The sequence below is a fragment of the Pithys albifrons genome, chromosome 7 (genome assembly GCF_047495875.1).
Source record: "Pithys albifrons albifrons isolate INPA30051 chromosome 7, PitAlb_v1, whole genome shotgun sequence".
Lineage (NCBI taxonomy): Eukaryota > Metazoa > Chordata > Aves > Passeriformes > Thamnophilidae > Pithys > Pithys albifrons.
This window is the reverse complement of record NC_092464.1, coordinates 44139331-44160205: the sequence shown is the minus strand read 5'-3', so window position 1 is coordinate 44160205 and position 20875 is coordinate 44139331. Positions and strand designations below refer to the sequence as shown.

General features: G+C 38.9%; 1 protein-coding gene across 3 annotated transcripts in view; it reads right to left on the bottom strand.

Annotated features, from left to right (window-relative positions):
• DNAJC13 (DnaJ heat shock protein family (Hsp40) member C13) overlaps window positions 1-20875 on the bottom strand; it is a 57195-nt gene that overhangs the window by 8532 nt on the left and 27788 nt on the right. For all 3 annotated transcript variants that reach the window (XR_011698331.1, XM_071561218.1, XM_071561219.1), the window contains 29 exons: window positions 19553-19656; window positions 19315-19474; window positions 18309-18371; window positions 17859-17960; window positions 17606-17710; window positions 17010-17212; window positions 16486-16570; window positions 15913-16067; window positions 14937-14982; window positions 14609-14763; window positions 13772-13973; window positions 13028-13143; window positions 12115-12193; window positions 11418-11553; window positions 10096-10280; window positions 8945-9019; window positions 8644-8763; window positions 7294-7473; window positions 6346-6513; window positions 5605-5718; window positions 5160-5276; window positions 4444-4621; window positions 3274-3365; window positions 2774-2873; window positions 2241-2315; window positions 2007-2119; window positions 1438-1607; window positions 1034-1076; window positions 25-198 (listed from right to left, as the gene is read on the bottom strand). Coding sequence is in view for 2 of the 3 variants with exons in the window: in XM_071561218.1 (XP_071417319.1) it covers window positions 25-198; window positions 1034-1076; window positions 1438-1607; window positions 2007-2119; window positions 2241-2315; window positions 2774-2873; window positions 3274-3365; window positions 4444-4621; window positions 5160-5276; window positions 5605-5718; window positions 6346-6513; window positions 7294-7473; window positions 8644-8763; window positions 8945-9019; window positions 10096-10280; window positions 11418-11553; window positions 12115-12193; window positions 13028-13143; window positions 13772-13973; window positions 14609-14763; window positions 14937-14982; window positions 15913-16067; window positions 16486-16570; window positions 17010-17212; window positions 17606-17710; window positions 17859-17960; window positions 18309-18371; window positions 19315-19474; window positions 19553-19656 (3615 nt within the window). In the remaining variant the exon portion in view is untranslated. The remainder of the gene's footprint in view (window positions 1-24; window positions 199-1033; window positions 1077-1437; window positions 1608-2006; window positions 2120-2240; window positions 2316-2773; window positions 2874-3273; window positions 3366-4443; window positions 4622-5159; window positions 5277-5604; window positions 5719-6345; window positions 6514-7293; window positions 7474-8643; window positions 8764-8944; window positions 9020-10095; window positions 10281-11417; window positions 11554-12114; window positions 12194-13027; window positions 13144-13771; window positions 13974-14608; window positions 14764-14936; window positions 14983-15912; window positions 16068-16485; window positions 16571-17009; window positions 17213-17605; window positions 17711-17858; window positions 17961-18308; window positions 18372-19314; window positions 19475-19552; window positions 19657-20875) is intronic.

The following is a 20875-nucleotide window of genomic DNA, read 5'->3' as shown; positions in this document are numbered from 1 at the left end:
GTAGAATCAGAAAAATCATCTTACATGGGGGTTATTTTTCTCCAGTAGTTCGGTAAACTTTTCCAGAAGTGCAATGAGAAATTCTCTTGGTTTCCGTAGAACCCAGGCCGGCTGGGCAATAAAAATCCTTAGGAAGACTCCCCCCACTGAAAGTTCACCTTCTGCCTCACCGTACACCACAGCAAAGTCTTCAGGCAACTGTTCAATTGTAAAGTAGAAGGAGTTATTGGTGAGGGTATCTGTGAGAGCTGCAACTGTTTCTCTAACTGGTCAGGGTCACCAACTAAGAAATGACAGTAGAAAGACCAGCTCAGGCAGTGAATTTTTCTTTCAAACTTAAGTAACTGAACCTTCAGCTGCAACAGTGGTAAAGCTGGTTCAAGGGAGGTAGCAGCAACAAGACTGATGATAAAACAGCCCTTTCTTTCCTTTCTTGCACATTTCAGGGGGAGGTCTCTCACCATCAACCTAGGGACGTTTCCAGCTTTCACCTGGATCAAAATAGCCATCCTGCATGTGTTTAAAAATTGGTTTATTGGGAGGAAGTCATATCTGACCTTTCACAGATATTGGGAAATACCACAAACTGAAACACCTCACTGATCAACCTGATGCACAGGAATGGCTCTGGACAGTACTTTTTGAGACTTGCTCACCAAGTTACTCAACTTCTACCAAGAACAAGTTTTCTACAGCTATGAAGTGACAGGACTTTTTCCAGAAAACTGATTCCCTCCTTTGTTGCTGACTTTTGATGACTTTTAGAATGACCTGAGTGATCAGAAAATTTAAGAGTAGGTTGGCAGTGGTTTTGCCACTAAGTGTCTAATTTCAAGGTACAAGTAGTAATGAAAACATCAATTCAACATTAAACCAGTTATGTTTTTAGTTATGAACAGTTACATTCACAGCACAGCAGCAAATTCCTGTTGGTACTTCAACAGGAAAGCCTGTCAGTTACCTACATGCATCTATTATCAGCTGCCTTATAGTCTCCCTGGACAGACTCAAAGCAGAAACAGTATACTTTTACCTTCCAGTTGGTGTCAGGGTTGTCCCTCTGAAGTTTAAAGTGCCTTTAAAAAGAAAGTAAGTTTTAACAAGTGGTAAAAAAAGCAGTTGTCTTCCTGACTTGACATGTCAGTCTCTCTCCAGCATTGTAAGTTCCAGTTTCTAAACCCCACTTACTCCCCAGTGCAACCCCCTCCAATTCTTACAGCAGTGAGCAAATAACTGGATTGGGCACAGACTGCACCTGCATCACTGAGTTACAGGTACAATACACAAACAGTGAACAAGTTTCTTTTCACTGAAGTCTGGCTTGCAAGGATTCTACTTTTTACAGGCAGAGATCTGACAGTTCTACAGCAACTCTGGTTTATTGCCACTAAAAATGTCTCAGGTAAGGATATACTGAGTCAGTAGGTCTCCACATACTCAAGCATCATTTCTCGAACTGTTGTTGATACTCTCTCCCTGGAGCTGTCATTCCAAATTAATTCTGGATTTTCATGAGTTCCCTCAAAAATATGAACAGCAGCTTCAGGGTTGTCTCTCATGGCATCCATGAAAACTCCAGGTAAAAATTTCATTAGTGTAATTCTAACCTAGAAAGGATGAACAGAATTGACATTTAGTGTATCATACAACAAACTAAATGACAGGACAAACTAACTGACAGAAACAGAGAACTCCAGAAGTCCAATTATCTGTAGTACTATAATTGCCAACTGCTAGAACACAACAGTGGCAAAACAAAATAGTGCCATTATTTCAAATAGCAATTACCAATGACAGGTCTGAAATCCAGGTCTCTAGTGTTGAAGTCATTACAAAAGGAAATCAAACTAGTAGTTATAGTAAATACAACAGCTTCTAGAAGTCTGCTCAGAGATTGCTCTTCACATGAACATTTCACACCCAGAAGAGGGTTTTTTTGCTTATCCTTTAAGAGAGGCCAGTAATAGCAAGATAAGAGTTCCAACACAAGCTGTTAGGATTCTTACCTTTGGACCCACCAGCTTATCTGCAGTCATTTTGGCAAAGAGCTCTGCCGTCTGGGCTCGCACCTGGGGATGTGTTGAGTTGCAAAACATATCTAGTAAATAGATTAAAGCACCTGTGACAAAGAGATAGGAAAATATTCAATTTTTTTTTTCTGGTCACAGGTGGTAGGAAGGAAGAGTATCTGCTTTACATCCAGTGCTGCAGAAACATTTGCTTTCAGTGTAGTACTGTACCTTTTGCCATGGCCTCTTTAATGATTTTTGTGCTAGATGTCAAAGCATACAAAGTTTCAAGGACAAGCTGCCGACCTGTCAAAATAGAAAGTATTAAAAACTTTGTGTCATACAGACTATGAACTAATCACAGATGAACGTGACTGATCTTAACAGAAAGCTGTATCAAAACTACAAAAAAGCTTAAGACAATTGCAAGCTTACTCTGGCTAAACCCAATTAGTCAAGAAATGGCAACTCAATCACACATTCTAGTACAGCGTAACTCCTTAATTAAATGCTTATTATATAAATTCCTTACAATAATTATACAATGCAATACTACACAATTCAAAACCAATCAGAATACCTGATGTTTCAGCTCATGCATTTAAGACACAAAATGGTTACACAGAACATTTGTTTAAATCATTCTGTCTGAAAGTCTCTTTTAACCTAAGACTTAAGTGACAAGCTCAGCCAGCAGCATTTTAATTAATTACCGAGTTGGAAACCCTTTTCCTTGCAAGACTTAAGAATCATATGGTACATACTTGAAGGTAAGGAATGCAGAAGTGCCAGTAAGTTAGAGAGAACCATTGCCTCAGCAATGTTGTTAACACATTCTTGGTTACTCGTTACTATGTTCACTACCTGTAAAAGATCAGAAACAACACCTGATTATATTCCAGCTGTCAAAACACTGTCCAGAAAATGCAGTGTATGGTGAAGTCACTCACCTCCCTGGCCAATAGAGCTGATAATTACATTTATTCCTGCCACCAAAACTGTCTTGTCTCCTCAGGGAAGAAGAGAGCAAAGATTTGGGCATGAAGCTATCACATGTTCCTCCAAGACGGAACTAACACCTCTTAGACCCAGAATCTTGATACTTTCTGGATGCTATTCTAACAGTTACACAATCAGGTTTGTTTCCAGTTATTATGTAGATCATCCAGACAGGGAGGTTTAGGGGTTTGGGGTAGTTCTTGGGGGTTTTTAATCGTTGTTTTGTTTATTTGGTTTTTTGTTTGTTCGTTGTTTGGTTTTTTACCTCCAGAGCCAACTGCTGCACCAGGCCAGCTCCATGAACACGCAGAAGGGAGAATATCAACTTAAAGTGACCTATGCATTCACACTCAGAACCTGCAAGAGACCAAGTAAGTTAACTCTCCATGTTAGCCAAAGCCCTCACTGAAGGCCATCCCAAGCCCACATTTCACTCTATAGAGAGGTATTAAAGACTACACCTGACTTTATACACTCCGCCACAGCAGTTTTAACAGCTCGTACAGGACAGCATTTACTACGAGTTAGAAAATTATCAAGTCCTCTCTATTAATTTACCTTCCACAGAGTCTCAGGTCAACAATATTCCAAAAGCAGGGGATAACTTCCCCCTTCTAAGGCAAGTAACTGAGCCAGTTCTTGGACTACTTTGTTTAGTTGTCTTGTGAGAATGCAAGTAATGAATTCCATCCTTTTATTTATCATTGATCATCAGTACTTGTCTTCAAATACACTTCCTCTTTCAGAATGTCTCAGCTCAGAGCAGGGTTGCCATCTGCAGCACTAACAGCTGCCCCCAAAGTTATAATTGCAAACACAGAATATCCAGTCTGAGAACAATTTAACCAGCTATTACTAGAAGCCACAATAGTAACATGATTTGCTTTTAGAACTAGCATATAATACAGCAGAAAAACATCCTAATCATTTGTCTCAGGCTTTTCTAGTCTGTATGTTGATACCTGCTCATAAATCTTTGCTGCTCTCAAAAGCATCTTCTCCTCCTGCTTTAATAAGGCACTGACTCAGATGACATTTAGGTGTTTGCTAACATACAGTACTCTGTCCAAAGAGGTTCTTTTTGACACAAGGAAGTTTAAAAATTAAAGGTTCTTTAAAGGATTATAGAAGGTTTCATCCAGGAGCTTTACGTGCTCCTGGCAACAGCAAGCTTGAATTAGAGTTAAAACCTAATGATTCAGAGATGAAAATAAGTAAGGCCAAAATTTCACACAAAACCTTAATACATCTACTGATTATGTACTCCAGATGAGGAAAAAATAGCAAGGCTATATGGCTTATCAACAATGTTAAAGTCTGTTACCCAGCAAAACAAGCTTCCTTCTCACTGGAAGATAAACACTACAGACAGAGGCCCACAATTTGTAAGGTTGTCCACAAAGAGTGTATCATGGAAGTTCTGCTTTAAGCCTACCTGGGTTGTGTTTGATCACGTTCCTCAGAGCCTCCAGGGCCATTTCAACTCTCCGTAACCGATCTCCATGTTGATTGGACTCCACTTTTCCTGTCTGTGTTATTGCCATCAGCGTATGAAGGTACTGCGCTTGGGAGCCTACGTAATCCAAGAGGCTCGCAGCAAACGCTTTAGGAAGCTTTGAAACAGGGATGAGAGCATTTTTACCTCTGTGATGCAACAGTATTCACAGGAGAAGAAAATGTATCCAAGTAACCTCTCCTACATTTCACATACTCCCTTTTTCCAGACAGGCAGACAGGAAACGCTTCTCTGTAATCACTACAACAACTGGAGCACATTAATCCTATTTTTATCTAAACACACCATTACAAGGCTGCCACTCCTTCAACAGGTGTATGTTTGCCCCTATATATAGATGGACTGCAAAACCACTAGGCAGAATTACTACCACCTGGAATTACTGAAGCAACTCAAGTGTCTGAAGCACACACTTGTAGAGAAAAGTCATGAAGACATCTGAAAGCAGCATATCTTAAAGCAGATCAGTTCTTTGAATTTATTCTTCTCCAGTAAAGGAGTATCTTGCAACATGCTGATCTTGAAGGAAATTTCCATCACATTTTGTGTTTTCTCCATTCTGTTTGAACCAACAAAGAGGAAGTAGCAGTGCTCCAAACACTAGTTTTAACAGGAAGGTTTTAGCTACATCTCACCTCTAGTTGGAAGGTAGGGACCTCATTGTAGACTCTAACAAAAATCTCTCCCACAATGAGCTCCTTTGCGTGGTCACTGAAGACAAAGTCAGATCCATAGCTCTTGTCACAATCACCCTTTAAGCAGAGATAAGCAGCACAAACTCAGACAGAAAATCATCTTGGAGAAAGCGTAAAGCTATAATCCAATAATGAAATAGGCAATACTTGAACAGAAAATGCTTCAGCAAAAGTCAGAAACTCAGACTGAAACACAAGAAATAAAGATGTAAACTCTTGGGGTTTTTTTGTTTTCTTTTAAAAACATCTGAATGAAGAAAGTGACTTGGGAATAGACGACAATGGATACTTATATTAATTATACCACTGCATCACAAGTGAATGTACCAAAACACAAAACAGTTTCAAAAAATAGTAGTGGGTTTTAAAGTAAAAAGTTTCTCACTCTCTTAATCATGCTTTCTTGCTGAGATTCCAAAAACTCAAGTAGTTCAGCTCTTGTCCCATTGTTCCAGATTAAGTAGGGGTTCTCTGTGTTACTGTTAAGCATCTTCAGAGTCTAAGAAATAAGGAATTCACATGATGTAAGACATGCACAACAGATTTTGATCATTATGCATAGCAATCAGCATGTTTCATAATATTAGTTAATTCTATCTCATTAGCAACTAGATCAATTACATAAACAAGTTGAAAGTCTGAAATTTCCCATAGTGGAAAAGCACACTAGAAAAACAGTACATGCAAGCTACTTGGTCCAGTACAATCTGTAATTCAGTTTTTTCTTTATTCTGCTTTAAGCCACATTTACTTCAGATTCTCCATTTATTTTTGACAGTGGGCAGCAACTATCTGCAGTGTCTCTTTAGAGGTGACTTCCTTGGCACTGCTTCTAAAGAGATAAGTTGAGCCTTTGCTCTCCATCATCATTGTATCTTTAAGCCTTCAGCAATTAACTTCTTTGTTCCTACATCTGTTTTGCAAATACTGTTCTATAGGGCACTATTCCCATCTATAGCGTTTAAGGCCAAACCAGTTTCTTTTCCCTGCAGTTACTCCAGCTACAAAGAAAAATCACATTGCTGTTCTCAGTATCAAGTTGGTCTAAGAGAGTTGAGTGTGTTAGAAGTGACCAGATACTCCTTCCATAAACCACTAGAGAAAGTTTTGGCCAACAGACACTTACCTCAGTAGGACTGACTACAGCGAGTTTTCTTGCAATGTAGGGTGTCAGCATTCCAGCCAAGCTTTTCCTGATTGTTGGGTTCTCGGGGGTAGCTTGTTCTTCAGAAAGATACCCTCCAAGGCGACTCAAGGCCAGGAGACTGAGCTTAGCAAGGCTATTTGCTACTTCCTGAAAAATAGAGAGACATTTAGAGAAAACCTAGAGCTCACTGAAGAATTACCAGAGTAGCCATAAAAGGTTGTCCAATACTTTTGCACCAGAATGAACAAAATTGGTGTTCTCTATTTATCTTGGCTTAATAAATGCAGTATGACATAAACACTGATAAGTAGGAAAATCTGAGGCAGGGAGATGAGCTGAAAGTTACAGAAGCTATTTAGTGTATTAGCTTCTGACCAGACAACAGTTCCTGCCCACACAGTCAAATATCAGCCTAAGTTTTTCATGACAGTGATACAAGACTTTACTGCCACAATAGTGTGTTCAAAGTTCATCTCATCCAGTAGCTGAGGAAGAAATGCCATACTTAGAGGGTCACCATTTGAGGAAATGGAAGGGTGAAGCCCATAGCTGTGGGGCAAAAGGAAAATACAGTCCTAAAGCAGACATTTTAGTAAGTTCTCAGTATCACCAGACAACTCTTTCAGCTGAGTCTGCAAAGACTCATAACAAAAATTTACTTTTCTACTTTTTGCTATAGATAAAAATCTCTTGCCCTAAGTCTATTAGAAACTGCAGGCTTTGATAGCTTTAACATTTGAACTCTCTAAAAAATCCCAACCCCCACCCCCCAAAACAATACCCATGGAGTACTTATACTCCTTTACAAAACTGCTTTCTTAACATTCAATTCAATGATTCCAAGAAGTATTGGAATACACTTAAATCCATTAGCAAGAGATGGCAAGCAACAAGCACTGGTGTGTGAAAGCACTTTGGGAACATTACCTGGTGGTTTGAATCTTCACTCTTCTGAATCCCGCTCTCTTCCAGTGTGTAGTCATAGTTGAAGAGGTAACCCAGTAAGTACCAGAGAACACCAGCTTGGAACAAATGTGTTTGTAGCCAGTAATCTAAGGCAAAGGAGCTAACACACTCTACTCCTAAAGCAGCTACTCGTGGTATGGTCTGAGGGAGAAAAAAGAAGTTTGCCTTAGTGCTTGTAACCAAAGAGTGCCAACTGGTTTCCTTACCAAAGATTTAAACCCAAAACTAGCTGAGTACTACCTAGGCAGCACAGAGAAGGAAACTGAAGTAGCTATAACATCTGCAGATGAAAAGTCTGGTAAGCACCAACATGGCTAATTAGTCAGCATCTTTCAAAGGCAAGAGTACTTGAATAGTTAATTCACATGATTAAAAGGAGCATGGATGAGCTGGTGGAAAAACAATTCAAGAAGGTGGCAGAGATTTCCAGGTGAGCTTTTTATGGGAATACATGTGCTCTGCGGGGACTAAGGGACACACAAACAATGTCAATTACTACAGTCTGGTTTTACAGTTTTCTGCTTTCACATGAAAAATTCCAAGACAAGCTTTCTCTTCTTAATTCAGACAAAATTCAGCATTTATACAACACAAAACATGAGGCGAGTTCAAAAGAGCTAAATGGCAATAAAATTACTTGAATACTGTTCCCAGTTTACGCTGATTAAAGAGCATCTGCCTATGTACAATCTAGCTGTAGATTTAGCACAGTGGAACAGGCAACTAGACATGTCAGCTAAAAGGTAAAAGCTGAATCTTTATAGGGATTGCATTTTAAGTCAAATAAATGGATTCAAATGCAAATATTGAGAACAAGGCAGTAGAGTTCTGTATCTCATAATGATTGGCTGGGATCTTACAGAAGGGTTTGATCAGTCACAGCAACTACAAGGAAAAGCTAAGAGAATTGAGTTTGTTCAGCATGGAAAGGAGAAGGCTTTGGGGTGACCTAATTGCAGCATTCCAGTACATGAAGGGAAACCACAGGAAAGATGGAGAGACTATTTACAACTATCTGGAGTCACAGGAAAAGGGGCAACAGCTTCAAACCGAAAAGAAGTTTGGATTAGGTACCAGAAAGATAGTCCTTACTATGAGGGAGGTGAAGCACAGGGACAGGTTTCCCAGAGACACTAGGGCCAGGTTGGATGGAGCTCTGGGAAACCTGGTCTAGTGAAAGTTGTCCCTACCTTGGCAGGGAGGTTGGAATTAGATGATCTTTAAGGTCCCTTAGAGCCCAGGCCATAATATGATTGCCTTATCTCCCTTAAAAGCAGAATATTCCCCTAGACAAAGGAAAGGAGTGCTTACCTTGCCATAATACAGCAGTCTGCACAGGTCCTTAATTATATTAGGCATTTCTGTAATTTTCTCTCGGCAGTCCTCGAACTGAGCTGCTACACTGTAACATTTACTAATGTATCCACACACCTACAAAATCCAGAATTTTATCAGTTCCAACTGGAGGAAAACCAAAAGTTTACAATCCTGTTTCCAATATATATATAATACTCTATCAATTGTATTATGTATACACATACACACTTATATTTATTATCATTTATAGTCTTCTAAGAAGCTGATACAATCAGTTAAAGCTGCTGCAATTTACCTGCACAGACATATCATCTGGTTTACTGGAACGCGTCAAGACTGCCACACAGCGATTAAATGCTTCTTGCAGTACCTGTGAGGATTGGATGATGCACAAGTTCAGTCACAAAAAAAACAGATAAAAGCTGGCAGAAATAAAACATGAGGTGGTAAACTAATTTTTAATGGCTGAAAGGAAACATTTGACAAAAATCTGCTGTTTGCTCAAATGGTTTTTAGGGGTGAAATTCCTTCCAAGTGCAGGACTAGGGTAGTGATTGTTAGTCCCCCTGTACTTGACACTGATGAGGCTGCACCTCAAATGCTGTTTCCAGTTCTGGGCCCCTCACTGCAAGAAGGACACTGAGGTGCTGGAGCAAGTCCAGAGAACAAATAAAGCTGGTGAAGGGTCTGGAGCACAAGTCTGATAATGAGGAGCTGGAGTTGATTAGCATGGAGAAATGGAGGTTCAGGAGGACCTTATCGCTCTCTGCAAGTTCCTGAAAGAAGATTGTAGCAAGGAGTAGGTCTCTTTTCCCAAGTAACAAGTAATAGGACAAGAGGCAAATGGCCTCAAGTTGCACCAGGGGAGGTTTAGCATAGATATTAGGAAGAATTCCTTCACTGAAATGGTGGTCAAGCATTGGAACAGGCTGCACAGGGAAGTGGGTAAGTCACCACCTCTGGAGGTATTTAAATAGACATGCAGACATGGCACTTAGTCACATCATTTAGTGGGACTTGACAGCCTTGGGATTAACAGTAGGACTCAATTATCTTAAAGGTCTTTTCTAACCTAAATGGTTCTAATGCTGTAATATGTGCAATGAAAAGTCCTTCTGCTCATGTGAGTTGTGCACATTTATCAATTCTTTGACATACAGAATGCAGCAGCTCTCAGTGGTTTTCTGTCAAGGCACAGAGAAACACCACATGTAGCTTGCTTATCCACAGTTCAACAGACCACCCAAGGTTCAGAAAAGGGGTGTATTAGCCAAGATCCCTCTCCTACTGCATCCAGCACAGAGATGGTAAGAATGGACAAAGGGCTCAAGACCAAAAGTGACTCTCAATTGCACCTGATCTTCTATTCACTGACAATTTTTAGCTGTGGAAAAGTTAAAGTAAAAAAAAAAGAAAATGCATTTCAACCTGTTCCTTTGCATTTACCTCAATTCCATTTTCTCTCCTCAGTTCTTCTGCATTTAATGCTGAACAACTGACAGTATGGAAAGCAAGTTCTGTAGCAGCAGGCAACAGAGGAGATTCTTTGGAAAACAAAAGGTCATCTGATGTTTCAATGGTAATAGTCTTTATCAGCATAGGATAGCCTGCATATTTGTAAGGTTTCAACTCTGAAAGAGAAAAGTAAAGCTTACATATGTGCAGAGTCTAAGCAATTTAAACCACTACAAAACTATCAGTTGAAGGTGTATCAGATGTATAAGGACTAGGAGGGAAAGAAAGCCAACACCTGGGAAAACTGGAGCAAGACTGCAGCTCACACAATCTGACTCTTGTCACATAAAACTGTTCATGCTAGAACAGTCTTGCTGTGACAGAGCTTCACAGAAAGAACTCATTTAAGATTAAAAGGACTTATCTTAAGCTCATTAAACCCCCAAACTCAGAGCCTTCCCAGTGACCTTTGACTCTCTCCAGAGAAACAGAAGTATAGCTTTGTCTGTCTGTCTCAGGCCAGGATTGGCTAAAATAAGCCTATAAGGACCTTATCCACTTTGGCACAACAATCATATGTTTTAAGTAATTACCATTTTCATTCCTTTGGGGTTCAGCCATGCAAAAGAACAATTTCATTTTTGCATATGGAGCCAATCCATGTAAGTCTATACCAATGCTGTCATTACCTCCACACAACTAACAGAGTAATTATGGTATATGAGGTTCTTCATTTACCATACAATGTAACACTTACACAACAAAACACTGTTGACTCTGCAAGACCTGGACATGCCAGTAGCTGCCAGCCTGGGGACTGTAGCTAGAGTCAAGTGTTAGGGTATTCCAGATGTCCCTCTTTCCCATCTGGCCAGTGAAAGAGGTAATAATATTGCAGCATACTCACCAGAGGACTCGTAACACTGGTCAGAATTTTTGCAATACACCCATCTGGCTATTAAAAGTGAGACAATCTCATTTATAACCCGAATCTGCTGTCTGGGTGACTGAATACTAGTGAGGACTTTTCTGCACAGACAGAATTCCAAGTACAGAGAAAGAGTAAAACTGATTAGTATTGGAGCAGAGAACTTCAAAGACCTATTCATGCTTTTTTGAATTAGGTTTTACTGCAGATGAATTTACTTCATGGAAGTATTTTGAAGCCTTTTACCACAGCTACGTAATGCTGTGGCAAGTCAGAAACAGTCAGATGAACAAAGCACAGTCTCAGGAGCAGAGGAGAGTCAAACTGACTGAAATGACCACTAAAGAAATGACTATAAAACTCTCTCCTGAGGCAGCATGCTTACCTTCCTTATGTCTGTTGAAGAGGATGCTTTGAGTTTTCAAGATCAAAATTATGTTTTCTGGATCTGGCCCATCTATCACCTTGGCAGACTTTGTGCACAGAAACTCATATGCCTTGTTAACTTTTTCAAACATATCCTGCAAATAAGGAGGAAGGACTAGTCGTAAGAGGTATTAAGAACCTGCTAAATTACTGAAGCATCAGTTTAGCTGCAGGTAAAATAAAGCACTTCAGTTTATTAGCCACAACACTAGTTTTACTGCCTCACTGCACTTCAGAAAATACTCCAAACAACACTGGTTTACACATCAGTTTTCTTTTGCCTCCTAAATTCTGCCATAGGCAAGACATTTAGTTAATCATACTATGACAAAAGTAGTAAGCACAGTTTGATTACAATCTGTCTTTCAAAGGGAGCAAAGAGCTTATTTTGGTCCTGTGTAACTCTCTAAACAAGATGCTTTCTGATACACGGGTCTGATCTGACTGTATCAGTTTAGTGTGGAAATCCTAATATTCTCTGAATGACATCAGTTAAATTACTCATTAGCAGCACTAATTTGTATTTTTAGTATTCATCCAGGCCACAGCTTTTAAAAGCAAGAAAGAAAACTTAAGTGTGCATTTCAGAATGCGTAACACATAAACGCTGAATTTGTCGCCATTTTAATAACACCAGAATTTTCTGTTATACATACCCTGCCTTCTGGATTCTTGTCTGGGTGATATTTTTGAGCCAGCCTGAAATAAGCTTTCCTGATCTTGCTTTCATCATTTCTACAGGAAAACAAGTTCCATCCATTACATTTAGTAACACACACACACACACACACACAAAAGCCAACTGCAGCAAAACCAGCCTGACAACAGTACTAACAGTAACAGGAATCGAGTGAAAATGGCAAAACTCTCCTAATTCCATTTGAAAACCCACTTCATCGCTTACACTGAATGAGGGGAATCATGTAAACACAGAATAGAATAAAATTTCAGAAAGTATTTTAATACATCTTATACCTAATATGCTAATCAGAAGGTGCTCAAAGTCTCAGAATATTTTAAATGAGGAATCTAAATGAGGTGCAAGTGATAAAAGTAAGTAATGATTTATAGTTAGTGCACTGTTCTTGAAGGATAAATACAAAGTATTGCTGGTTCCCTTCTAGAGACCTGAAGTCAGAAATCAGTGGCAAGACAGGAGGCAAAAAATTCTAAGGATATAATCACCATGAAAAAGGACAATATGAGTGAGGGAGAAGGATCATTAGAGAAGTAAGTTCCACTTCGAACATATTCAATTTCTGCCATATTCTTTGCTCACTATAATTAGAATCTAATGCTTGTCCTTTAAAACAGCAGAGCTCAAAGCACTTTTTCCCTAGTTTCAGTTTATCTAAACACTTACAGTTGTTATTTCAAACACTGCAATTGTATTTCAAGCTTTGTTTCTTTTTAGCATAGCAATCTTTCACTGTGAAAGAAGGTGCTACCCCCAACTGAACTGGAAGCACTAACTGGTTCCAAATACTGTGAAAAGAAACTTCAGTTTTTTCAGTGCATAGAGTTTATATAAAAGTAGTTACACAACTTTGAATATTGAAAACAACTTACTGGCTTTGTCCTTTGGGTAGGTTAAGAACTTCATAAGCATCATCTATTGACATGGTAGGTGGCTTCTTCTCTACCTCCTTCTTCCAAGCTTCTAGTGTATCTTTCAACAGTTTAATCTAAATAATCACAATCTATTAGCGTTTCATTTATGGTGACACCAGTACACAATTTTTTGTGCTGTTTTATTAATGAACCCTGTATTTTTTTCAAGATAAAAGCAGCTCAGGATTAAAATGACTATATAAGACTCACATTAGAAGATGGAGAATCACTTAAATAACATGCAGTTCACCTCTTGATACTATAAAAACTGCAAAAAAGCTGCATGAATAAAGCTGCTAAAGACAGATCTAGTCCACAGACTTGTATCAAAAAGATCTTGTTAATTCAGTTAGCTCAGTTTCTTGTGCAGTGTGGACAAATAAGAACCAAAAAGTGATGTTTCCTCCCACCCCCCAATCAGCTGAGGTTCACTGAAACACTATCTGAAGCTTTTTGAATGCTTTGTTTTGCTTTTGAAGTATTGACCACAAGAAGGATATACTTGTATTGTTGCTACATGGAAAGAATACCATGCTGCTTAAGACAGTGTTTAACATATTTGCTTGTGGACTGAAATTCAGGATAAAGCAGTTACCTTACAACAAACTTAGCATTTGATTTCCTTAATGTTTGTTACAAATCCCATTTTTAGGACTCTGAAAGATCAAAAACTAAATGAATCCTAAAATACTTATTACTTACTGGATCTTTAATTGGCCAGTCTGGAAATCTGAGTGTATCACAAAGATGTTTGAGGTAATAAATATTACAGAATAGCTCATTTTCCAGTTGTGGGTAGTTGATAACTGGGATGGGACAGTACTGGTAGAGTGCTCTGGTGTTGCTTTGAAGACGAGGGGTGAAGTCAGCAAGATGAGCAGCAATCTTCTCTATCATAAGCCGCCTGAAAGTGACAAAGTTCAGTTTAACACCTGCCAAGCAATCCCCAGTCCTCATTCACTGCACAAGTGTGTTCAAGGATTTCTTTTCAAAAGATTTTCCTTAGTAATTTCAGAAGGGATTCAGAATAGAATTCTGTCTTATTCTATTACAAAGCTACTTAAATGCCACTAAAATTAGTTTATTAAAAACAAGGTAATGTGACCTTTTGCCCTCCTCAACACCTCTTTGCTTTCTGAAAGACTCTAATATTCCACCCCATTGGAATATTGGAGGTGTATCTCAGAGATGGGTGCTGGTAATAAGAAAGTACCTATAAATGAGTAAGTATAAAGCACTCCACATATATAGTGAAGTCTCCACTCACAAAAGGAACTTAACCAAGATGTAGAACATGTTGTCAGATGTTCAGGGAAACATTTCTCCTCCCGCTGCCAATTCTGCTCCCTCTCTTACCCTGGTTATTTTTGATCAGAGCAAAGGGCAATGCAAGATATTGCCCTTGCAGAAGGCAAACAGAGAAAGCAATGAAACCATGGAATCCACTTATTTTCAGCTTTTTAAAAAATGTCAAATACAGGACCTCTTTGACATAAGTTGTAGTTCAATTTATTTGTCCCTCTGACAGAAAATAGTTACCTCATTTCATTGCTCCAAATTGCTTCTGGAGTATCAAATTCACCAAGGAATATCTCAGAAAATTTTTCTGGTTCATAGTTTTCTAAATAACACACCATTGCTTCAGGAAGAATATGTCCAAGTATACTTCTTTGAACTATATCTTGACCTTTTGGCTACAGAAAAGATCACATGGTTATCTCAAAGGTAATTGAATTCAGTCTTGTTAACTAGAGATCTAAAAAACTCTTTCCCTTTTTCCTTATAGTTCTTAAATTGTAGTTAAAACAATTACAGGTGGTCTGCAAAACTATTTAGAAAAAGGTAGGTACTTTTGCAATCTACTCACTTCTTCAGACTTGAAAGCTTGCTTTGTATGTGTGTATTTCAAAAACCTAGAAGAGAAACAGCAGTTATTTTGATTGATACTTAAAGTACCCTTGAATAACAAGCAGACCACCATAGTCCAGTTGTCAAATCTCATACAATTACTTTGAGATGAGAGTCACATCAATAGTTGTATGAAGTTCTGTATAAAGTCCATTAAATCTTTGGGAACTCCACCAAGCTAAGCACTTCCATGTTATAAATGTTGCCTTATTGTCATAATTTCAGTCTTGTTCCTGAATGTTTGTTTTCTCCACATGTGAATAAAAAGACACTGATATGAGACACAAACCTTTCCCTCCAAAGCACTCCTTGCACTGTTAGATCAACATTGCAGTGATGAAACAAGGTGATCTCAGACTACCTGCTGACAGTCCTGTTACCCAAGAGTCATCATGTGAGCAAGCAATTGTTTCCCAATGCACTTTGCTGTACAGGACACTTCACTGGAATTCCACAACAGCTTTTTATGAACTATTGCATTTAGAGGAGGAGTACTTGGAATGAACCCGCATGTGCAGTGCATCTGTCAGGCAGTACGGGCTGATCTAACTGTTTTAGGCTCCGATACTGAAATAGGTTATTGAATTTCCCACCACTTTGAATAGCTGTCTACTACTAAGAGCTACATTAGCACATATCTAGCCTGTGTTACTGCTCTTTAGTGCTTGCAATGTATTAGTCTTCTACAACGAGCCATGCCTGCTCGTACTGTTAGAACTGTATGATCAGACACGTTCTCATTCCCTCCCTGGAAGGATCATAAGCAATTCACTTTTCTAGTGACTGATTGGGTCATGTAGAGGCAATTCTTCTAGAAGAATAATCTCATGTTTGTTCTAGAAAGCCAAACTCCCCCGAGCATATAGAGATGTAGAGCAGCAGTCCTTCTGAGCATAACTGGTCAAGAGGTACTTTTGGCTATTCTTTTTCCTCACCTTGCAATAGGAAGTACATTGGAACCTGTGTACATCATGATGAAGAAGAACACTCCACTCAGATAAAAACGAGGTAACTGAGGGTTATCTTGCATGACATGAAACAGCAACACAGCAACTTTTTCCACAAGGATAGGATCAAATGTCAGTAATAGCTGAAATCAAACACAAGCATTTACATTAGCTGCAAGTAGTGCAAGCTACCTAGCCAAAATTGAAGTTTTAACTAATTCAGTATTGGGAAAACCTGATAACAGTAATTTCAGTTAAAGAACACCTCAGCCTAAAAATAACAAGTTTGAATCAAAGAATAGTTAAAGTTGGGAGGGACCTCTGGAGGTCTTCTTGTCAAACACCTCTGCTCAAAAGCACACTCACCTAGAGCTGGTTGACAAGGACCATGTCCAGGTGGCTTTTGGGTATCTCCAAGGATGGAAATATTTCTTAATGAGACATTAGTTGAAATAGCATGAAGTTACAGATGTCATTTGATGAGACAGCCCCAATTAAAGTATTCACACAGAATAAGTCAAACTTTCACTCATTTAGGTATATATTTGAAGAGTTACTTACCTGAGTGATATGAGGAAGGCAAGTACTATCTGACAACAGCCTTTTCACTCTAGGCAGAGGTCTTATGATAGCATTGTCTTGGTCCCTAAAAAACTCAAGTAGAATAGCAGTAAGCACACATGTGTCTTTACTCTTTCAAGAATGAACAATTTTATTAAGCTTAATGTTGAGATCATACTGATTTGTCTTTTTTTCTTAACTTCAAAGTTTGTTGTTATACTTGGTAAGTTCAGTGTTCTGAATCAAAGCAGCTTTGTTTAAGTTAAAGGAGAGCCTGTCTGTAAGACTACATTGCTGAGCATTAGAAATATAACTTGTGTATTCATTCTTGCAGTCCCTTTCATCATATTATTGTCTCATTTACAAACATTCTACCTGCTCACAGCTTTAATTACTGCTATGAAAAAGGCTCTTTAATAAAGTTTCTTAATGCACTACTTTCTAAGAAAAGTTTTAAAATATAATTTATGAATTCATACATCTGCCAGGTAAAGTTAACCACTTCTGCTGAAATTACTTTTTACCTGCTGGGAAAATATCCACACATGGTGATTAGCATGTTGAGGACAAGTGTGGCAAGGTCAGTCTCATTCAACACAGGCTGGCCACTGGCAAGCAAGCACCACTTCAGCTGAGGGATGACCTGTAATGGTCGCCAGCCATCCATACCCTGAGCCCAGCAACGTGTTTTTGAAGTCAGCTTTCCACTGTTCCATAGCTCCTGCATCTGTTCAAAGATTAGAGATGTATTTAGTTGATTCAGCATTCAGAGATACCTTTGCTCATGAACATTCACACAAGACAAGCTTCCCACTGCTGTATGGCAGACAACTGTGGTTGCATGAAATTCCAATGTGTTTAGAACTCTGTCACCAAATTGTGAAGTAGAAGTTGTCAGATTAGTTGCAACATAACTGGGGCATGGAAGAGTAGGCAGCCTTACCAAATAGGCCGTGATTCTTGGCACAACATCAAGTCTCTTATCTAGCTTTAATCCTCACTTAAAGAGTTACTTGGAGTCTATTCTTTACCAGTTTATGGTTCTCTCTCTCACTGTTTGAAACACACATACCAGGATAGAAGTAATCTGTCAGGTTGTCAGTTTGAAGCTGACAGGTACCTCTTGAAAGCTGTAAGGACCACTCCTTTCTTTGTCAGCATTGCCAAAGTACCATTCCTTCTCACTCTCCCTCTTCGCATCAGGTGCCGCCTCAAGCACATTGCTCTAGAAATTGATGTTTACAAGAACACCTTTAGCTTACCAGTGCAAATATAACATTTCTATAGAAAATGTGAGAAGTACATTCACTTTTTTTAAGAATTGTCCTTTTATCAGAGCAACATAGAAGCAGTAAGAAACAAAGGCCACACACCTGCAAAGGGACTGTAGCTCTGCTTGTATGAAGATGTGCCAGAGTAAGCAGATCTACAAGGATTCTGATCCCATTCGAATCCATAAGGTCCTTCACATTTTTCTGTTAATGAGTGAACTCAGTTACCACAAGCATTTTCTAGATAAGAGTTGTTACAAGTATTGAACAGTTTTGTTCAAGTAAGAAGTGACCATGAGAAAAGTCAAATTATTCTCTAAAGTGACCAGAAGGGTACAATCAGCACAGTATCTACATGTTTCCATCACCTTTCTCACCAATAAATAACAACTATCACATCCCAGAAAGCAGTATCAAACACTGTTTTAAAGTTTCCTCAGTACTTGATTTTTTGTTCAAGTGTTCCCTGAAAGACTAGATCAGACCATTTTATACAGCTGTATATATTGTTTATACTGATAAACTATTCTTAAGTGTGTGTGCCCACCTTACCTTATTGAGGATCAGCTTGTTAAGAAACAGTATCAGTCTGTCCCGCTCAAGCCTGTCAGTGCACTGCAGCAACAGAAGAGAACAAGTCAGCATTTCATAGCACATACTAGAAGTTCCCCTGAAAAGCCAATACAGTTATGCTCACAAAGCTACATTTTCTTTTTTTTCATGCCTTCTATAAAACTCCTGACTATTAAGTGTTCAGTTTCATGCACAGCTAATAATGTAGCTTTCCGGCAGTGAGGAGCAAAGGCCTTGTTGCCTTCCAACCCCATTGTTGCTCTGGATCAAACCCACTATTCTGCCAAGTCTACTGTTGTTATGGACAGTGCTGGGATTCCCAGTGAGCCAGTTAAAACAACAAAAAGAGAATGCTTTCAGCCAGCAAACAGAAAGGGTCTTCAATATTACATCCCTGGTGAGATTACCAAGGCTCAAGGCAAAATAGCAAGGATTAAGTTTCATTTGCACCAGCCATATCCAAACCCCCTACTGATGCTTGCAGAGAACTCCTCCTTCAGACTGCATGGAAATGTACTTTTGCAAAGCTGAATCAGGTGTCAGACATAACAGACACTTAAGAGGCAAAGCAGCTACCACTAAAAACCTACTCTAATCACACATGCCCATCTAAGGCTACCATTTCATTATGTCTGTGGCTGTTGCTACTACTCAAAATCAGTACTGTGAAATAATGTGGCATGGAATGTTCTCCTCTTAAAACCATTTTTCAAAAGCAAGACAAAGTTACATCTGAATTTGGTTGGCCTGAGAGACACTTGTTTGAAATATCTCTAAGATGAGCAGTTTTTTTAGTGAAACTTCTACTGAAACAAGGGGAGATACTAGGAATAGCTGGTGACAGCATGGAAAAAAGTACTCATGCTGCAGTTTCCCCATTCTGTAAACCCAAAACCTGGGTTTCACAGTAACTTGAAGGATCTGAACATATGTTGGACTAGCTCTATGTTAACTACTATATCTAGTAAGTTAAAATAATTCTTACCCTTTCTAACATCCCAACAATGTACTTAGTATCAGAAAATGGTCCTATTTCTTCATGGCATCTCCCATAGACAATGGCCAATGCTTGCAGGCATAAACATTTCATATTCACTTTTGGGGTAAGCAAGAAGCGATGGTAGAGTTCATTGAAGAATTCATATCTAAAAAGAGAGATGAGATCTTGGTAAAGGAAAAAAAAAAGACCTTGGGAATGAGATAAGATTTTAATAATGTCTCACGATCTTTTGATTGCTCCACTCTCTTCAGTTTCATCTTCTTCCAGTAGCAATCTTAGATAATAATCCCCTATTTTTATTTCCTCAGAAAGGCACTCGTATTTTACCTGTAACACAGAACATGTAACAACATATTGTTTCTCCTTCATTAAGTTTTTCTTGCATAACAATACTGTACTTGATTGCATCCAAAAACTCAACAAAGGTACCAACCCCTCCTAAGTCTGAGGAAAAGTGAAATCTGCTGGTTTGCTGTTAAACACACATCTATGGAATATTAGCCACCAAGTATTGCTGCTTTCCGGAATAAATGACGCTTCTCATCTTACTGAAATCCCAGTTTCCAGCCTTTAGGTAACTTGTTTCCAGTATCAGCTGGCTTTATTAGCTAAACTTGAATACTACATGATCCATTTCAGTGACTCAAGTTTTAATTTATAGTTATTCCATTTCAAGGTATTTCACTCCGTGCTACTACAAGTATGGAACACAAGCATGACCTATTTACTAGTTATACTTGCTGTTCTGCTGGATAATAAAAGCCTAGAGGCATCAGTACATACACCAAGAAGCTGAAGTAAAATTGCACAATCAAAGCCATCATTAACTTCAGAGCAACTACATTAAATTTAACCATATGCCTCAATGCTCAGTGGTTTGAAGCATTTGGCAAGCACTTCAGTTAGAGGTACCATTAACATGCCACAAAAGCCACTCTCTACAGCAGTTTCTTATCTCCAGTTTGCAGGTACTGTCATGAGGCCACAAAGTTATCTACAGATTTGACCACAGCAAAGATCCCACTAACTACACTTTCAGAGCAGCCTCAAGCCACCATCCCCCTTGGCAAAGGGACAGGTCCCACAGTTGACAGAGAAAACTTTTTCACCACTATACAGTTTAAATATAGTCCAATAATGTATTCATTTAAAGCATTTAAAAGCAAATCTCAGACAGCAGCTGTTCAAAGATCATGTTAGAGAAGCCCCTTCAATCCAATCCCAAAGTATCCTGAGCTGTAGCTGCAACAATGCCAGTGATACATTCCAGTGGCACAAGCCACAGAGTGCAGGTAAGAAGTCTGTATCATTAAGTTTCAAATCTGTCCTTTTGATTCTGCCCCAGTTTACACTGCTAAAAGAGTTGGGATAGCAGACACTGTGACACCCAGAAGTCCTGTGCCTGACCCATACCAGAAGGAAATTTCAAAAGATAAAAATCAGTGCAAGAAATACCAATCCAAACCTATACTTTGCCAATTACTGCATCAAGGTAAGAAGGAACCTGCAGTTGTGTGATAGATCTATTTTGTTTATGCAATATATC